General features: G+C 40.7%; 1 protein-coding gene across 3 annotated transcripts in view; it reads left to right on the top strand.

Annotated features, from left to right (window-relative positions):
• lama2 (laminin, alpha 2) overlaps positions 1-19045 on the top strand; it is a 372371-nt gene that overhangs the window by 107199 nt on the left and 246127 nt on the right. For all 3 annotated transcript variants that reach the window (XM_059645398.1, XM_059645399.1, XM_059645400.1), the window contains exons 4-7: positions 8030-8272; positions 11816-11995; positions 14314-14403; positions 18186-18303. In XM_059645398.1, coding sequence (XP_059501381.1) covers positions 8030-8272; positions 11816-11995; positions 14314-14403; positions 18186-18303 — 631 coding nt within the window. The remainder of the gene's footprint in view (positions 1-8029; positions 8273-11815; positions 11996-14313; positions 14404-18185; positions 18304-19045) is intronic.

Below are 19045 nucleotides of genomic sequence, written 5' to 3' on the forward strand. Positions count from 1 at the left end.
GTAGAGGCGATTTTGGAGCATCGGGGGGGGGAGTTTGGTGGTATTCAGATATTTTGGGACCTGGCAGCTGTGGAAAGGAAGGAGGTGCCCAGAAGAATGGGATGTTACTTGTTGGTTTCTTTTGAACTGTTACGTATCACCTTCCACCTTTTTCCCATCCATCACCCTCCAGTCCTCCCTCGTCCACAGCTGCTTTTAACACTCTCCCTCACCCTGTGTCATTAACAGTTCTTGCCTTGAAGCATTTAGGGATAAATTATCTACTGCTGCACTCCCTGCACGCATTCAGAATGCATATTGTGAAACTGCAACACTTCAACCTGTGATTTTCCCTGCAATAAATTTATTGGACTCATAGCATGGATAGAAGTGAAAAAAATTACCCTTTAGTGCAGTATTATGCAGCATGCAAATTTGTGTAATCTTTAGTAAACACAGATTTTCATCAGCAAATTAACTTAAGAAAACTTTCAAATCTTGATCATTCAAACAGGTTTTGGGATTTTATATTAAACAATGTCCTTAAGACTGAAAAAAGAATAACTTCTGCACAAATAAGTCAGCAAGGAAAAGAAATCTGAGTTCTCTTTTCAAATTGGCACATATTGCAGGTAATAATAATCACAGATGTCTGGACAGCTCAGTCATTAATCAACTTAAGTAAATGTCATCATTTATTGAAGGAAAATGCTAGAAATTACAAATTTAAAAAAGCGCTGGAAAGATTCAAAAACATAAAAGGGTCATAGAACCTGAAATGTTAGCTCTGCTTTTCCTCCACAGATACTGCAGAGTTTCTCCAGCAATTTCTGTTTTTGTTTCAGAACTTTGGCATCTGCAGTTTTTTGTTTTATTTTGCTGGAAAAATCCAACTGGTCAGGCAGCTTCTTGAGAAAGGGATACAGAATTTGTGGCTGTGATTTTGTCAGGGCATTTGAGGCCCTAATGACAGAAGGTTGGCAGTAAACCTTCCTCCACTGTTAAGAGAAGCCCTGTAGAATTTTATATCCATCAGGCAGCAAGTGAAGTGAGGTCAGGACCCCAGCCCTTTTAAGGGATGGAATTTTGCCTCCAGGATCTGCTGTCCAGTTGTTAGCAGTGACTGGGCAGTTGGAACTGCACCGGCCAGTAAATTCAGAGATGGCCTGACATCAAGGTACGTGAGTTTGAAGGTCACAGGGGTCAGTGAGGTAAGGTGAGAGGTAAGAAGAGATGTGCGAAGGGAAGGGTGTTCCTGGGGTGGCACTGCTGTTGGATATTAGAGGTGGCTGCCTCTGTGGGCCACAGTGAAGCAGATTAAGAGGATCCAGATCACAGGAAGGCTGCCAATATATGCACTTCCCACCCACTCCCTGATATTTTGCAATGTCTGCTACCTACCACACTCTTGTCAACTAAGTAAACCTCCAGAAAATGATCCAAATCAAACGCTGTCGATCTGAGCTTATCTGAAATAGTACTCTAGTTCAGTCGATTTTTTCTCTTTCCAAAAGGCTGAACAAGTAAACTTTCAAACTATCAGAGGATGAGAGGCCTTTCATTCTGCAAACTTCAGAAATTGCACTTACACATTGCACATTCACAATCACAAATAGGTGGTTGAAATCTCTTTCCAAGTGCCATGAAGTAAGTATATCCATCTGAAACCCAGCTGCATGAGTTAAGCTGAGGACTCAAAGGAATGAAATCAATGAAGACGTTGAATGACATATTATTTCAAAAAACATTGCATACAGTGTATTATTAAATATTATTGCAGTTGGCTAAAATTTCAGTTCCTAGTCAAAAGAATTGACAAAAGCACTGGGAGTGGAATTTTCCTATCCCTGGTGTGACATGGACAGTGGCAAGAAACTTTGGGAAAATCTGGTTGGAATGAAAAGTTAGAACCTTAATTCCGTAAAAGAATTTCCTCATTTTCCCCTTAAGCTTTGAACGGTGATCCCAGAATCTTGCTATTGAGCTCTGATTATGTTACTTCCACGCATTTGCATCTCATTATTTGTCCAATTTACCTTAATCACATGTCACTTCCAATTTTCCTGGCCTTTCCCACAGAGCTATATGGTGCAATTTAATGAAATCAAGTCAGAGCAGGTACCTGGTGACACAGGCAAGGTGAGAAATTGTGAGCTGTGGTGTTGCGCCTTGCCCAGGTCACTGAACTGAGTGCAGTGGCCTTGTTCAGTGGCCTTGCTCCTGGCCCAAACATGGTGGGTCTGAAGTGACCTAGATCTCGGAGCCATGATTATTGGACCTTGATGTAAAACGACACCCAACCACTCATCTCAGGTCCTGTCTGGCAGCTGCAGTGTGCCATTTGCTTATTCCTACCTTCACCCATCTCCGGCTCTCCCACAGAATGTTGCACCCTTTTTGCCCCATACCTGTTTAGGTTGGCTGCTGAGTTCTTGAATATGGACCAATCTGTTGATTCCAAGCAGTTCCGTAGAAGCACTTTGTTGCCTCAGACCAGCACTGTACTACTTTCTGTTTTGGATTCTTGCATTTCAATTTCAGCTTGTAAGCCAGAAGGAGGAGCCAAGCATTGTGGTCTGATCTTCCTAACTGCATTTGGGGTAGGGAGTGGTAGGCATCTTTGATGGTTGTGTAGCAATGGTCAGGGATGTTCCGACCCCTACTGGGACAGGAGGCATACAGAGTCACTGTATGCCTCTTTGTATGTCAAATTTTCTTCACAGTTTTTAGAATTCCTAATGGATCTCTCAAATTTTAAATTTTACCATTGATCTCACTCTTTGTGAACCTTCTCTGCAGCTGTAACATTGTATTCTTTGCTCTGTTCTGTTACGCTAATGCACTTTGTATGGTATTGAGCTGCCTCTGCTGTGCACAAAACAATACTTTTCACTGTACCTTGGTACATGTGACAATAATAAATCAAATCAAATCAAACCAGCATGTGCAAATTGCCAGCCTCACTATATTGTCTTGCCACATCAGCTCTTCAACAGTCTGTCAGCTTGTACGTTTCTGTCGGGTCACTTAGTTCACTGGGGTACATGCATCACACATCTCTAAAGAGGACTTATCATTTGACTGTTAACTTAATTTCTTAGCACTTGTTCACTTGGTGCTTTCCTCGAAGTTGCCAGGTCTGTGTCATTTATTGCTTTTTTGGTGCATACAGACTACAGTGCTCAGTTACAGACGATCAATTTCTGCAGTTTGCATTTTTTTTGAGCGCAGAGGGAGAAGCAGGCAGCTTTTGATGGTGGGGATCATGAAGCAGTGAAGGGAGTGGGCATATCACTCTCCAGTATCATTCAATGTCAACATCAGTCTTGAAGTCTGTGCCAGCAATTCATGCACTGCCTATACTTCAACCGACTGGCCAAAATGACTGAAAGTCAAAGGAGAGCAATCTTTAGGACTGTAGAAGGGAACGAAAGCAGATAGTAGAAAGGGACCCTGTCAATTCCAGTACATGGGCTTTGCCACAGGGAATCAAGTATTTGATCCCACTAAAGTTTGGGGATCTGTGCTCATGCAGGCTGGGGTTGGGAAATAATGCCCTGAGGCTAATCAGTAGGCAGTCCATAGAGTCTTACAAAAACCAAGCCACTCAGGTCTGGTTAATAAAATGTGAGGCTGGATGAACACAGCAGGCCAAGCAGCATCTCAGGAGCACAAAAGCTGACGTTTCGGGCCTAGACCCTTCTGATCGAAACGTCAGCTTTTGTGCTCCTGAGATGCTGCTTGGCCTGCTGAATCTTTCCAGCGCTTTTTTAAATTTGTAATTTCTAGCATTTTCCTTCAATAAATGATGACATTTACTTAAGTTGATTAATGACTGAGCTGTCCAGACATCTGTGATTATTATTACCTGCAATATGTGCCAATTTGAAAAGAGAACTCAGATTTCTTTTCCTTGCTGACTTATTTGTGCAGAAGTTATTCTTTTTTCAGTCTTAAGGACATTGTTTAATATAAAATCCCAAAACCTGTTTGAATGATCAAGATTTGAAAGTTTTCTTAAGTTTCATCAGAAGGGTCTAGGCCCGAAACGTCAGCTTTTGTGCTCCTGAGATGCTGCTTGGCCTGCTGTGTTCATCCAGCCTCACATTTTATTATCTTGGAATTCTCCAGCATCTGCAGTTCCCATTAACTCAGGTCTGGTGATGAGGTTCATTGCACTAGACCACTGTGTAGATGATTACCCTAAAAAGGGGCAATTCATATGGAGTATAGAAAGGGATTGGGAGCTCCTAGCTGGGGTAGGAGGATTGGAAATCACATGGACCTCTGTATGAGACAGCATAAACCCAACACTGGCATGTGAATTTACAAAGCCGTGGGCACTGTGAGTAAAATGGGCCATGAATGTTTCTGTATAGAGGAGCCCAACAGAATTGGGGTTGTGGGGTGGGCATGATGCTGAAAGGACATCAAGGCCACAGGGACAGCAAAGTGAAAGGGAATGTGAAGGATGGGAGGAGGGGGAGCAGGGGGTGGCGCGGTAGCGGGGTTGGGAATTCGGAGAATTCAAAGTTGGAGCCTTGCCATCTTGGTTGAAAAACCAATTGTGTGATAACTGCACAAGTGTCTGACGCCGTGTGTGAAGCGGTGGAATCAGTTACTGTCTTTTGAGGCTCTAGAAGTTGCATTTGCAATAACCATGATGGCAGTGATTCAGTAATACCACCCCTTTGGCATCAATTTAAACGCTATGCATAAAACGAATTACAGACTCATGGAACCTTGCCTATTACTTTGTGAATGCTAATTGTCTCCTTGTCATATCAGTTAAGCAGAGGTGATCAGCCAAATGTACTGAAACTTGTCCCCTAGTCTTTCCTATCAGAAAAGCATTGCGAAGCAAAGATGTGAAGACAGGACTTTACCTGTCCCATTTGCTCACTAACTGTTAGTATGCAGGCATAGAATCTGTCATGTGTAAGGGTGCCTTTTCTTGGGGTTGGAGAGCTATTTTGGATTATTGGCAGAGTTCTGCTCCCCCAGTGTGACAGGAATATTTTTGTGTGCAACATCGATTAGGAGCTTCTTATGGAGGCATAACATTGACCACCTCGGGAAAGTTCTGTGCCAGACTGTCTGAGGGAATAACATAACACTTCAAGTGATGGAGCAGAGGGCTCAGAAGTTCCTTCAATAAACTTAAACTTGTAAATGCTGTTTCCTTATACACTGTCACTTTATCAAAGGAATTGTTGAGCCCTCACATCCACCACAATTACAACTTCGATACAAAATTCATAACTGTCATTGAAAGTTGTGCATTACAACTTTGAGTTACTTGTGAGTGACTTGAAGGGTCCTCCTGAGGTGCATAATGATCCTTCTCCATCCTTCATGTTTCCTTTTGTGTTACTAGCTTATGCCCTTTCCTCACCGTTTCTGTTGAGCCCTTTCAAACATAAATTAATCCCCTTATGTTACTTCACCAGGGCCTGTGGCTTTGTGAATTGCCATGCTGTTATTGGCCCAGCCCTACACGGTCGCCATGTAGCTGCTATTTACTGTGACCTGAGAGAATACCCCTGCCTTTCTGGAACTTGCTGTCCCTCTTTTGATCAATGAGACCATGCCCTGAATTATCCCTTTGTATTGTAATCATTCCCGCAGGGGCCTAGTGCAATGACAGCCACTCCCACACCTGAGTTACCTGCTTTCCAGACGTTTTCATGGATTGCCTCCTGACCTTTCGTGAGGAATTCCCTAGGGCTGTACCTACCAGCCTGTCTGATGACAGACCAGCCTCCAGACTGATCTCCCCACAGGACCCTGACTGACCTACTTTAATGACTGCACTGGTTGTGCTTGATCTTCACAACTGGCCGTGGCACAATTACTAGCCTCTGGTAGGACCTATTACCTGACAGACTATGGCCAGTTTCTCATCGTGCAGTTGACTGAGGCCTTTGAATAACTGTGGCATCATCCCCTGACTGACTTTGGTTCCTTTTGGCCCTATTACGGGCTGCTTCTCTTTGACTTACACACATGATCATTTGCTTGAAGCACATACAGTGCATCTGCCATATAAACAGTTTGCGACACTGCAGTAAAATGTAGCCTGGTGCCATACAATGAGATGTCCACCCCCTTGACTGATCAGTGCTCCCACATAATAACTGACCATTCCTCCCTCTGCACCAAAAATGCATGCAACAAACAACCACTAGCTGAGCAATGAAGGAACTGCACACTCAAAAACAATGCAAGCCACAGAGGCTGACAGCCTCCAATTAGGGACAAAACAGGTGAGCACAATGAAATCAAGCTATGTGCCTTAAGATTGTATGTGTGCTGATTGATGAGCTGAGCTTATGGCCCTACATGCAAAACAACCAGGCAGAAGTTTGCAAATTGTAGATATCTTTGAGCTGCCAGGTACACTGTTGAAGTGCAGAAACAGTGTGTGAGTTAGTTTGAGCAGTAGGCATAATGATGTGGTGAGGCTGCTGGCTTGCCAATGTCAACTTGTATGGATGAAGGTTCAAGGAGGATGGCAGCCATGGAACATGTAGGGACGTTATTGTGAACACAGGGTTGGGTAATTGTTGGAACTAAACTTGGTAAGCTGCACTTGCCAGGTAACTCCTTGGACTTTAATGGCAACTTCAGAATCTTGCTATTGAGCAGCAACTTCCATTTTTTCAAACATTTCTATCTCAAACAGCCCAACTAGACTCATTTATGTGCCACATCCAATTCTCCTGTCCTTCCGTAAGATGTAAGATGGCAAAAATTCTCTAACATTTCTAACACTGGGCATTGTGTTCGCGGGCATTTTTGGAATTTTTGCCATCTTACATCTTACGGAAGGACAGGAGAATTGGATGTGGCACATAAATGAGTCTAGTTGGGCTGTTTGAGATAGAAATGTTTGAAAAAATGGAAGTTGCTGCTCAATAGCAAGATTCTAAAGTTGCCATTTAAAGTAGGAAATCTGAAAAAAAATTCTCAACGTTGCAATTCTGATTTTTTAATGGCCTGTATTTTCTTAATTTTCTCACCATTGCCCACACCATCCTGAGGACAGGAAAATTCCACCCATGTGTCCAAAAATAGGCTATTCTTTCCCACAGCAGCACAACCTTTATCACTTAAAATGCCCATGTTTCTTTGTTAAAACGTGGTTGATTTACTATGAAAAATAGATCTTTTTGCACCTTAAAAGAGCCCCTGTGAAAGAATGCAGAATAACATAGTTAGATGTGCAGACATTGTCTGTCCTGTGTATGGGGCTGACTTCCAATGCAATGTTGTTTTAAGTGATCTCCAGCATCTGCTGTCACGTCATATGGACAATCATAAGGCAAGTACAACGTGCCGACTGTAAGTGGTGATGACCTGTTCTTGGATTTCCTCCAATTTTGTGTACACTTGGTAAATGCTTATTCGGTAGCCATAGTATATAACACCTTCGCTTCTTCAGTTGGTGCAACACAGATAAATTGAGCTGTATGTTATCAGTATATATGTTTTATTCATTTGTGGGATGTGTTTTTAGGTTAACATCTGTCAAATGATTTTCTGTCTATAAGTTACTGATTACGCAGGAGTCTGAGTGTTTGTAAAATGCCCGCGAACACAATGCCCAGTGTTAGAGATCAATAAAAAAAACTGTAGCACCCAATAATATAAAGCTGAAATTGCTGAATAATTAATAAAAAATCTGAAATATGGCTTTATGGATACTGATGTGTTCATCTATCTGGCATTGTCATGAATATTTGGATAGTGATTTGTTAAGGAAAAAAAGCATTAGCTGCAGACTGGCATCAGAATTTGTCACATGTTAATGTATGTCAATGCATTCAAAAATGTTTTGTGCAACTATTTCTGTGTTGGTTGAAATGTATGCTTAAAGTTATTTCAAAAGAGAGCCTTTGCAAAGAAAGCCTTTCTTTTCAAGAAAACTTTTAAAAATCTTCAGTTTCATAGATCAGTATCAAATAGGATGTATGTACTGTCATATAATTATTAATGGAATTTTTGTATTAAATTAGTCTGAGCTGCTAAATTTTAAATTGTTTTATAGGTGTTCCAGATTGCATATGTTATAATAAAGGCAGCCAATTCTCCACGCCCTGGGAATTGGATTTTAGAACGTTCCATTGATGGAATCATTTACAAACCATGGCAGTACTATGCCATAACGGATACAGAATGTCTTACTCGCTACAACATTGTGCCTCGACCAGGTAACCCAACATATACATCGGATGATGAAATTATTTGCACCTCATTCTATTCGAAAATTCAACCTCTGGAAAACGGTGAGGTAAGGCTGGAAGTTAAGCTATGCTTACAAGTGCTAATGTTGCTTGTATTGTCATCAGTGCTTTCTAAAATACTGTATTTATAGGTAAATGTAAACAGAATGGATAAAGGCTACTGCAGGTAACTGACTTGCACCTAACATTGACTATGTGCAGTGTGACCTGATATCACCGGTGAGTCCACTGAATAAATTACAGTAGATAATTACAGTAGATAACATATGGACTGGATTCATACATTGAGGGAAAGGCCACACACAATTTAAGAAGTGCTACAGGAAGGATCAGGATATATAACCCAGTGAATTGACGGGGGCTACAACTTCCTGGCAGAGTCAATGGCAGATTTACCCACTGCAACCATCCCGATATTTGTGAGGTGAAGGGTCAAGGTGAGGAAAAGCAGGTTTCTGATGATTTGTACAGTGTCCCCAGCAGAAACAACCAGAGAACACATGATAGCTATTCAGCTGCACTGAGTGGGAACTGCTTTCGTACGTGCTCTTTTCTTTTTGTCACACCCCTTGGATCTGCTGGCCCTGATAAAGGGTTGGGCCATGAGGTCAACCTCTCCTCCTACCAACCTCATACCAGGTCCTAATGTAGTGTAAATTCTTGTCCTTACGAATCCTCACCACTTCTTCATCACTGACTTTGTAAAGATATGGTGAAGGCTTAGCCCTTTTCAAAGCTGTGATGTCCCTTCCAAACTCAAACCTCAGTTTGTCCCTGTCTTGGCCAAATCTGGTAGCCATACTTATTGCCATGCAATTTTGGCAATCCCTCTATCTGATGTAGACCCAAGGAAAATAGTCCCTGTGAAATTTTTAAATCTTCATTGACCATCATCTGAAACAGCCATTCCTGTGAGAGCAAAGTCACTTCAAGTAGATGAGGATCAAAGAGGGCATCCACGCTTATGTATAATGATCCCTTATTAGAGCTATTTGAAAAGATTTTGAAGTGGTTAGATTTATTGCATTTCTTCCACTGTTTTGAGATATCAATAATTCAACCTTGCGTCCTCTCCCTTTGAAAATTAATCTGTGATGAAAGCATGTCAGAAAACTGATTTGTGCTGTTTTTGATCTCTAAGATTGAGTTTTCCATCATAAGTGCTGTTGTAAAAAGAGAAATTTGTTCCACTACTACTCTTTGATTCAGTTTATCGGAGCAATACTAAGAAGAGACATTGTCAAAAGTTCGCTCCTGTTAAATCCAAATACTCAGTGGCATAAGACACAAAGGAACAAATGGAAATAGAATGGCAAATTCAGCTCAGGCTGTGAGCCCATCCACAGTAAGGCAATCAGCTGTTCCCTGCTTCCCCGAACATGCCATTTGCCAATATGGTGATCAACCAGCTGTGTTGATTGCAAAGCTGCCAAGCATTGAATAACCCTATGAAAACAACATCTGGAAGCATATCATGTTGACACAGTGGTCATAATGTGAAAATGTCTACACTGGAGAGGAATTAAGACATTTGTAACTGGACCAAGTCCTTTGTTTAGCATTTGTAAATTAGAACTGTTCCTTGCTGCTTACATTATACCGGAAAATATTTGCTGAAGCTTCATTACTTTGAAATTAACTCCCTTGTTCAAAATAAATGAAAGAAGTAATCCAAATAAATAATGTCTCCGGTTCCAAACGTATAATTACTTCAACCATCTGTGAACCACTATGCAATTGTTTGTGTATTAAAGGGCTGTTATTACAGCACAATGGTCAAATATGATTTGTGAATTAATCTTTTGAAAAATACCAGTTACAGATAATTTAATAAGTGAAACAGTTCTATGGTATAAGATGATGGCCTTTTTTAAAGTATGGATTGTTTTGCATGGTTATTTAGGCAGTTAGATGTCAGTACATTGTATAGAAAATAGGAACAGTAATAGGCCATTTGACCCTTCAAACCTGCTCCACACCATTCAATATAATTAAGGCTGATCATCCAACTCAGTACTGTGTTCCCACTTTTTCCTCATACACTTTGATTCCTCTAATGTCAGGAATTATATCTAACCTGTTCTTAAAAAAAAAATCAGTGTTTTGGCCTCAGCTGCTCTTGGTGGTAGAGAATTCCACAGGCTCAGCATTTTCTGTGTGAAGAGATCTTCGTCACAATCCTAAATGGCCTAGCCCGTGTTCTCAACTTGTGACCCCTGGCTCCAGAAAATGAATATGCTTAATGATCTCATTGAGTAACGTCATTAGTATTTGGGTATGTTTAGAGAATGAAGGACATGTCTGTAGACTTTTGGTGGACATAAAAGGGGCTGAACATTCTGCGTTTCACGCTTTTCACAGGGGACCTCTTGTGATGCATTGGTCATGTTCCTACCCCTGGACCAGGAGATCCAGGTTCAAGTCCTACTTGCTACAGAGATCTGTAATAACATCATTGAACAAGTTGATTTAGAAAGATAGCTTAATTTTTAAAAAATTAACGTTAACAGAGGAGGAGCAATTGGTAGAGATGGGACAGTGATGAGAGTGAAAAACAAATTGAGTGGTAATGGTGATTACAGAATGATAGAAATGTAAAGTATTGTAAAGTGTGAAAAGGAGGAAGTGAGCCAGCTGTGCTCAGAGCCAAGTCAACAAGACACAGGACCAGGCTAGGGTGGGGCTTTGTAATTGAAATGGAGGATAGCTGACATTTATGCAACATAACAAGCCCTAAAGGCTTCAGAGATAGTAGGAACTGCTAATGCTGGAGAATCTGAGATAACAAGGTGCAGAGTTGGATGAACACAGCAGGCCAGGCAGCATCATAGGAGCAGGAAGGCTGACATTTCGGGCCTAGACCCATTTCTGAAGGAGGGTCTAGGCCCGAAACGTGCTTGGCCTGCTGTGTTCATCCAGCTCTACACCTTGTTATCTCAAGCCCTAAAGGCTGCAGTGTTCCCAGGCGGAAGATGAGGTGTTGTTCCTCTGTATTTGCTCAGTCATAGGTGGAACACTGTGTGCAGTTCTGGCCCCCATACTATGGGAAGGATGTCATTGCAGTGCAGAGAGTGCAGAGGAGATTCACCAGGGATGAAAAGTCTCAGTTTTGTGCAGAGACTGAACAGGCTGGATTTGTTTCCGTTGGAGCAAAGGAGGCTGGTGGGAAAAGGTGTGGGATCTGACTGAGGTATAGGATATTATGAGAAGCATAGACAAGTAGATCTTTTTCCATGGAAGATGTATCTAAGACCAGAGGGCATGGTTAAAGTGAGGGGTAAGTGGGTTAGAGGAGATCTGAGAAATTTTTTTCTCACCCAGGGGGTTAGAGAAGTATGGAACATGCTGCCTGAGAGATGGTGAGGGCAGGTATTCATGCAACATTTCAGAAGCACCTGGATGAGGGCACAGTGGGCAGGTAAATGGAATTAGTTTAGTTTTGTATTTTATGGTTAGCTTAGCCATGGTGGGCTGAAGGGCCTGTTTCAGTGCTGTTTAACTCAATGACATGAATGCCAGCAGATGTTTTGGGTGAAGGTCAATTTGAAAGTTTGCTTATGAATATTAATTTTACTCTTTTTCATGTTCAGATTCATACTTCCCTTATCAATGGAAGACCAAGTGCTGAAGATCCATCCCCGACTTTACTGGAGTTCACCTCAGCTCGCTATATTCGTCTGAGGCTTGAAAGAATAAGAACGCTTAATGCTGATCTAATGACACTGGCATACAATGATCCAAAAGATATTGATCCTATTGTTACAAGAAGGGTGAGACTTCTTGTCTTTAATATTTAACACTGAGACAAATTATATTCAATAATTTAGCTGTTACCGATTTATTTTGATTGAGCTCTAAAAGTTTTTAAAATCCTTTTCCTTTATGATGTATCTCATGAAAATAATGTTTAATTGAACTTCATTTCTGTTTTGTTAAATATATGAGCCATTCTATGTCTTAATTTGGAAGTTTCTTTCAGCTAACTCAAACTTGCACAATATTCAGGATACTGACAAAATAAATGCAGCTGTTCCAATCTCTAGAGACTGATCACTGGGATTTTAAGTAGAGCAAAGTCAACAGACTTGAGTTATATATTGGTTGCACCTTACGCATTGGATAGGCAAAGTTTAAAAAGTAATTTGGGAAGATAAAGTGTGATAACGTAGCGATTATTCTATGAAACTAATAATTCAGAAGCTGACTTTAAATCCCACTGTAACACATTATGAAGTTGATTTCAATAAAAATGATAATAAATAAAACTGCCATGAAAGTTTTTAAATTTTTGGATTTAATACACAGCTGTAGGACAACTGGCCTATCTTTATACAGTAAAATAAAATTATTAATTTGACTAAAAATGTCGTGTTCTTATCGTTGTTCATGATATTTTACTGTGAAGTGGGTATGATCATTGAAATACCAATGAACAATTCCATTGCAAGTACTAACCTTGGATAATGATTTTTAATAATGCTATCCAAACATTCTAATGTTGATCATTTGGGATAGGGTGAAATTGTTGGTTCCTAATTACCATGTGGATAGCTATAGTATCTAACAGTTGAAATTTACAATATCAGGTGCCACGGTATGTGATTATTAGTAATATGTATATCACAATATAAATGGCTAATGATATTAGAAATGCTTAATCATTCATCATCAAACACCAACATGAGGCAGCACTAGTTTGCGTTATTTATACCTGCCAATGACCAGAAGCATTTTGGAATACTGACGAGATTACAAGAGAGTTGCAGTGGGAGAGGGATTCCCTGAGGTTGGTCTGGAGGGAGGAGGGTAACTTCTTCAGGTTAGGCATCCCTGGAAGAGGCTTCGCAGTGAGGTTAAAATTGTGATCAGAGATAATGGGAACTGCAGATGCTGGAGCATCCTGAAACGCCAGCTTTTGTGCTCCTGTGATGCTGTTTGGCCTGCTGTGTTCATCCAGCCTCACACTTTGTTATCTTGGATTCTCCAGCATCTGCAGTTCCCATTATCTCTGATCAGCATCTTGGAATAGTTTCTTTGATATAGTATGAAGCATTTTATATAGTTTATAGCTCCTTTGTTAAATCCTAAAATGTGTTTCTATTTTATTTAACTGAACACAAATTAAGATAGAATGAAACATGCCGACATTTGTGAGGAGCAGGATTTCAATGGAGAATCCAGTTTACAAGACTTTCAGAGAGAGTTCACATGACAGAGTGTGTGGGCAGAATAAGGTTATTTCATTTTGAACTCAGTCAGAGAGGTTTTGAAATATTATGCCCAAAGAGCACCAGACTTTTGCCTCCTTGCTGTTTCTATACTTCTTTCAGCAAAGTGTGTTAGCTGAAAACCCACTAAAAGTCATTCCCACCACCATTGGAACATGCTGAAGAAGATTTCTGAATCTGCCTCATTGCCTGCAGCAAAGAGAATTCGGCCAACTGTAGCTGGCCCAGGAAGATTAACCAATGTGAATGTGTGGGCTAACCTTGGAGACAAAACACCATTTGGTATAATCTGTGACATCCTTTTCTGCTGGGTGTAATTGTCACTTGAACGAAGCACTTTTCCTCAAACGTGCACACCGTGTGTGTGTGTGTGTGTGTGTGTGTGTGTGTGTGTGTGTGTGTGTGTGTGTGTGTGTGTGTGTGTGTGTGTGTTTGTGTGTGTGTGAGAGAGAGAGAGAGAGAGAGACTTGTTTGTAAAAAGTAGTCACACGACTGCAGGGCTGCTCTTTCATTAGAGAGAGACACCTGGTTGAGAGCTGTTCATGGTAACTATGGTAATCTCAGTCAGTGTGCGAAGTGAATGCTGTTGACATCATCACACTGCAAACTGGCCGTCCGGCCAACTGAGTCAGCCAGCGCCCTAACGTACTTGTAATTCTTGTCTGAATATATTCTGAGACCTAAATAATTGGCTGTATCACAACTTAGTTAAATTAAAACTTTGTTTTGAGCAGTGTTGGAATGGGATGAGAAGAGGAATTTGTGCATCCAACCTTAGTCATAGCAATGAGCATATCAGACTAAGGTATTAACATTACACACATTAACATTTTTAATGTTTGTCTTTTTGTTCTTTTTAGTATTACTACACGCTGAAAGACATTTCTATTGGTGGGATGTGCATCTGCTATGGACATGCAAGTGCTTGCCCTCTTGATTTAGTAACCAATGTACGTATATTTCTTTATTTTTGTAGAAGTTACTTATAGAATTAGTCATACACTTATTTTCTTTGTCATAAAGAGAAAAGAAAAACCCACTCATACTAGGCCAGCCTAAAGCCATATGTAACCCAGACACCTTCCACAGTGAGCATACTCTCACTTCTCCAAGCAAATGATCACCCGTATTTATTTGATCTTTCAAAATTCCATAGATTTTAGCAAGTTTCAGGAATAGAAGGTAAAATGTATAACCCTCTAAGGTTTTGGAGTAGGGTTATAGCTTGGGTTGTGGGTGTTGTGGTTGGCTGGCTCACCGAACTGGTTCATTAGTGTGCAGAAGTTTCATTACCCCACTGGGTAACATCGTCATTGCAGTGTTGTTGTGTTTTCCCGTCTGTTATTTAAATTTTGGAGTCTGTTGAGCTGGATTACCTTACTTCCAGTTTACCTTCACAGTGGAGTGTATATAGGGTGTAGCTCTATGTGTTTATTGATGGCTTTCTTAGTAGAGAACCGAACTTCTAGAAATTGCCGTGCTTGTCTCTGCTTTGCCTGTCCCAGGATCCTGGCATTGTCCCAGTTGAGCTGGTGGTTTTCCTCATCCATGTGGATGGAGATGAGTGAGTACTGGTCGTGTCTTTTTGTTGCCAGTTGATATTCATGTACTCTTGTGGTTAATTTCCTTCCTGTTTGTCCAACGTAGTGTTTGTCACAGCCTCTGCTGGGAAACTTGTATATGACATTGGTCTTGTCTGTAGTGGGTAGTGGGTCTTTGGTTTGAGTGAGCAGTTGTCATGGGGTTGGTGTGGATTTGTGTGTTATTCTGATACCCGATGTTCGTAGGAGCATTGTGGTCAGTTCAGGTGTGGTCCTGATGTAAGGTAGCGTGATGAGTGTGTCAGGGCGTGTCATATCTTCCTGGTGTCGTTCGTGTGATAGACATCTTCTGATCCAGATTCTTGGGTATCCGTTGTCTTTGAATATTTGGAAGAGACAATCTTCTTGTTTGGCTTAGCTCTGTGCTGCTGCAGAGTACTGTTGCCCCTTTAAATAATGTTCTCACGCAGCTTCATTTGTAGGTCTTAGGGTGGTTGTTGTTGAAATTCAGTACTTGGTCAGTGTGTGTGGCTTTCCTGTGTACCTTTGTTAGGAATTCCACATTTGTCCTGCGTTCCACCGTGACATCCAGAATTGGGAGCTGTTTGTTCTTCTCCTGTTCTCTGGTAAATCCGGTGAGGGTGTTGTTTATTAGTTTGTGCGTCTCCTCTAGTTTGGTCCGTTCAATAATGACAAAGGTGCTGTCCACATAGTGTATCCATAGTTTTGGTTGGATTAGCAAAAGGACTGTACTTTCAAGTCTCTGCATCACCACTTCAGCTATTAGTCCGGAGATAGGTGATCCCATGGGTGTCCCATTGATCTGTTCATATATTTGGCTGTTAATTTGAAGGGAGTGGTGAGGCACAGATCCAGTAGCTTCAACAAGTTGTCTGTGGAGTTGGTTTCACTAGGACCTTGTTCTTGTTTTAGTAGTGTTGTCATTGTTTCTCCTGCTAGTGATATGTCTGTTGATGCCAATAAGCAGTAACATCAAATGATGCCATGGTCTCGTCGTCATCTATCCTTATGTCCTTGATGGGATTGACGAACTCTTGGGCTGAGTGGATTGAGTGGGGTGACTTGCTGACGAGGTGCTTTAGCCTCCTTTGTATCTCCTTGGCTAATCTACGTGATTGGTTATTAGCCAAGGAGCTACAAAGGAGACTAAAGCACCTCGTTAGCAAGTCACCCCACACAACCCACTCAGCCCAAGAGGTCCTCAATTGGATTTGATGAAACGCAGCAAGATTTAGATTGTTAAAAATGTTTTTTTTTAAATGATGAGAAGCTGAAAATTGTTGATAAGTTGAGAGACCTGGATATGCTTGTACAAATGCATCAAAGAACTAGTGTGCAGATTCATCAAGTAATTAGGCATGTAAATGGTGTGTTAACTCTTAATGCAAAGGAAGTGTAGTATAGAAGCAAAGGGGTTTTACTGTGATTATGTAGGGCCTTGATAAGCCCATAGCTGGAGCACTGTGTACAGTTTTGGTGGTCTTGCTATAACAAAGTTCACAAGACTTAAACTACTACTCTTACTAGCAGTACAAAGCTAGAATTTATGGAACACTTGTAATTCATTAAAACATTTGAGGTGCTGCACAAAACATCAGAAAGTATGACCTGTGTCACATGAGGCCGAATGGGTCAGATGACCAAAGACTTGGTCAAAAAGGCATGTTTTAAGCAATGTCTCACACTTGAGCAGTCAGGTAGAGATGCTGGAAGGATATTCCACAGCTTGGGCCTGACCAACTCAGTTGTGACCACCAACGATGGAGCAAATAAAACCAGTGCATGTAGTTTCAGAGTTGGAGGAACACAATCATCTTGGAAGGGAGTGATGCTGGTACATGTTATAGATTTAGGGAAGACTGAGCCTTGGAAGGATTTCATAACATGGAAGCAAATATCTGACATTGAGTTAATTGTCCTACGAGGAGAAAATGAATAGACCCGGCTCACATTCCTCAGAGTTCAGGAGAATGAGAGATGACTTAATTTAAATTTATATGCTGTAAAATTTGACTTTGTAGCACTTTTAAGAACAAATGACAGATTCATCAAGTGAGTGGTGCTTTAGCTCTTAGTACAAAGAAAATAGAGTATAGAAGCAAAGGGATTTTACTATGATCATGTAGGACCTTGGTAAGACCACACCTGGAACGCTGTATATAGTATCATATGTGCATACTTACTGGTATTAGCATGGATGCTGTACCTGTGTGTTGGAAACATGTCGATATGTAACACCTTTTTACTGCCCGTGGTGTCAACTAATTCCCTCTCTTAATCCCAAGCAGTTGACCATGCCTTCAGCAGCAATAAGGACTCTCTGTTAACATTATTTAAAGGAATCATCAACTGCCTTCAAAATGATTTCTGTTGAGTGTTATTGGAGTTAACGGAAACATTTAGTGCTTTAAATTGTCATTCAAAGTTGCTGAAGTCTAAGTGGATTTGTGTCCAGTGTTGAATGTCTTGAATCTGACTTCAAGAGTTCTGTTCAGATCACTTGCCCTCATGCAATGGCGCTGTACTTTTTATCTCCCTTGACTTACAATATGACAGGGAAAGTGAACAGAGAGAGACAAGGTGCTTAAAGGGGCATTGGGAAGTATGTTATTCAAAAATACTGATTTATTGGATGAGAAGTTGCCCTTTTAAGGATGTAGACAGTAGATTGAGCCAACACTCTTGATTTTAGGAGAATGAGCGATAATATCATTAAAACATATGAGATTCTAAGAGGAATTGCTATGGTATCTGCTGTGAAGTTGTTTCTGTAATTTGGAGAGTTTAGATCGAGAGGATGTAGCCTCAGAACAAGAGGCTGGAAGTACCAAACTAAAATTTCTTCACCCTGAGGTTTGGGAATCTGGCATTTTCTACTCTGAAGGCGTGTAGACTCTCTGTCATTAAGTCTATTCAGGGCTGATAGGAGATGAAGATCAGGCAAGAAAGAGGTCAATGATCATTAAGGAATGCACAGCAGGCTCAATGGCTGTGTCCTCCAATTCTGTTCCTGTTTCCTCATATATTCTATTTTTTTGCAGAAAATGGATATTATTAGTTTTTACAAAGTACCAAGTGCTGGCTTTGGGCGTGAAATAAGCTTGGCTCCTATTTAGGTTAACAATGAAAGTTGGTCTATTTAGTATAAATGCATTCTGTTCATCTGACAGAAATTTAGCTGCAAATGTGAACACAATACCTGTGGAGAAAGTTGTGATCGTTGCTGTCCTGGATTCCGTCAAAAACCATGGGCAGCTGGAACATTTTACAGCAGCAAGCTATGTGAACGTAAGTTAATGAACAAACAGATCATTCTTCAAATGGATAGCCGTCATTTGGGAAAAATATTCTTTTCCATTCACTTAAACAAAGCAACTTGAGTTTTTTTTAAGAAAAAGCCATTTGAATACCAAAGTTAGTTCAGTGTTGATCGATCCTCCTACATAGCTTGACAATGTTGCTAATGCTGCCTTGAAATAAAATTACCGCATTCATTGTGCATGTTACAAAAAAGCAAGATATTAAAAGTGCCATGAAGTATGTGCAAACAATTTATTACTAATAATAATTTTAATTTTATTATACATTGCCGGCCACTTGGTAAAGACTGATGTCAATTCTCCTGAGGCAGAGAACACTGCAGGTTGTGACTAATGGACAATGATAATCTCTGGACGTAAGTCTGTAAGGGAACAAATTTATATCCCATTTCTTTGATATGTGCTGCCGTGCACAATGTTCATTTAACATATGTGTAAATCGAGAGACCAAAACTTAATATCCTTCTATGTGACAGTGACATTTGGCAGTTGCTTTAATGTGGAAATATGCAAAAGAAGGAGGACTCAGGTTTTGCTCCATTTGGGTACCCTATCCATTGGTTTGACTTGTCCTTGTATATTTACAGTTTTAAATTTTTTTGTTTAATGGATGTTTGCTGAAATTGCAAATTGATAATGTTCCAGAAAAGGAAACAGGACACTTGGGCCCAGAGTGAACAGAGCTACCAAGTGGACATCTTCTCAATCAT

The sequence above is a fragment of the Stegostoma tigrinum genome, chromosome 4 (assembly GCF_030684315.1).
Source record: "Stegostoma tigrinum isolate sSteTig4 chromosome 4, sSteTig4.hap1, whole genome shotgun sequence".
NCBI lineage: Eukaryota > Metazoa > Chordata > Chondrichthyes > Orectolobiformes > Stegostomatidae > Stegostoma > Stegostoma tigrinum.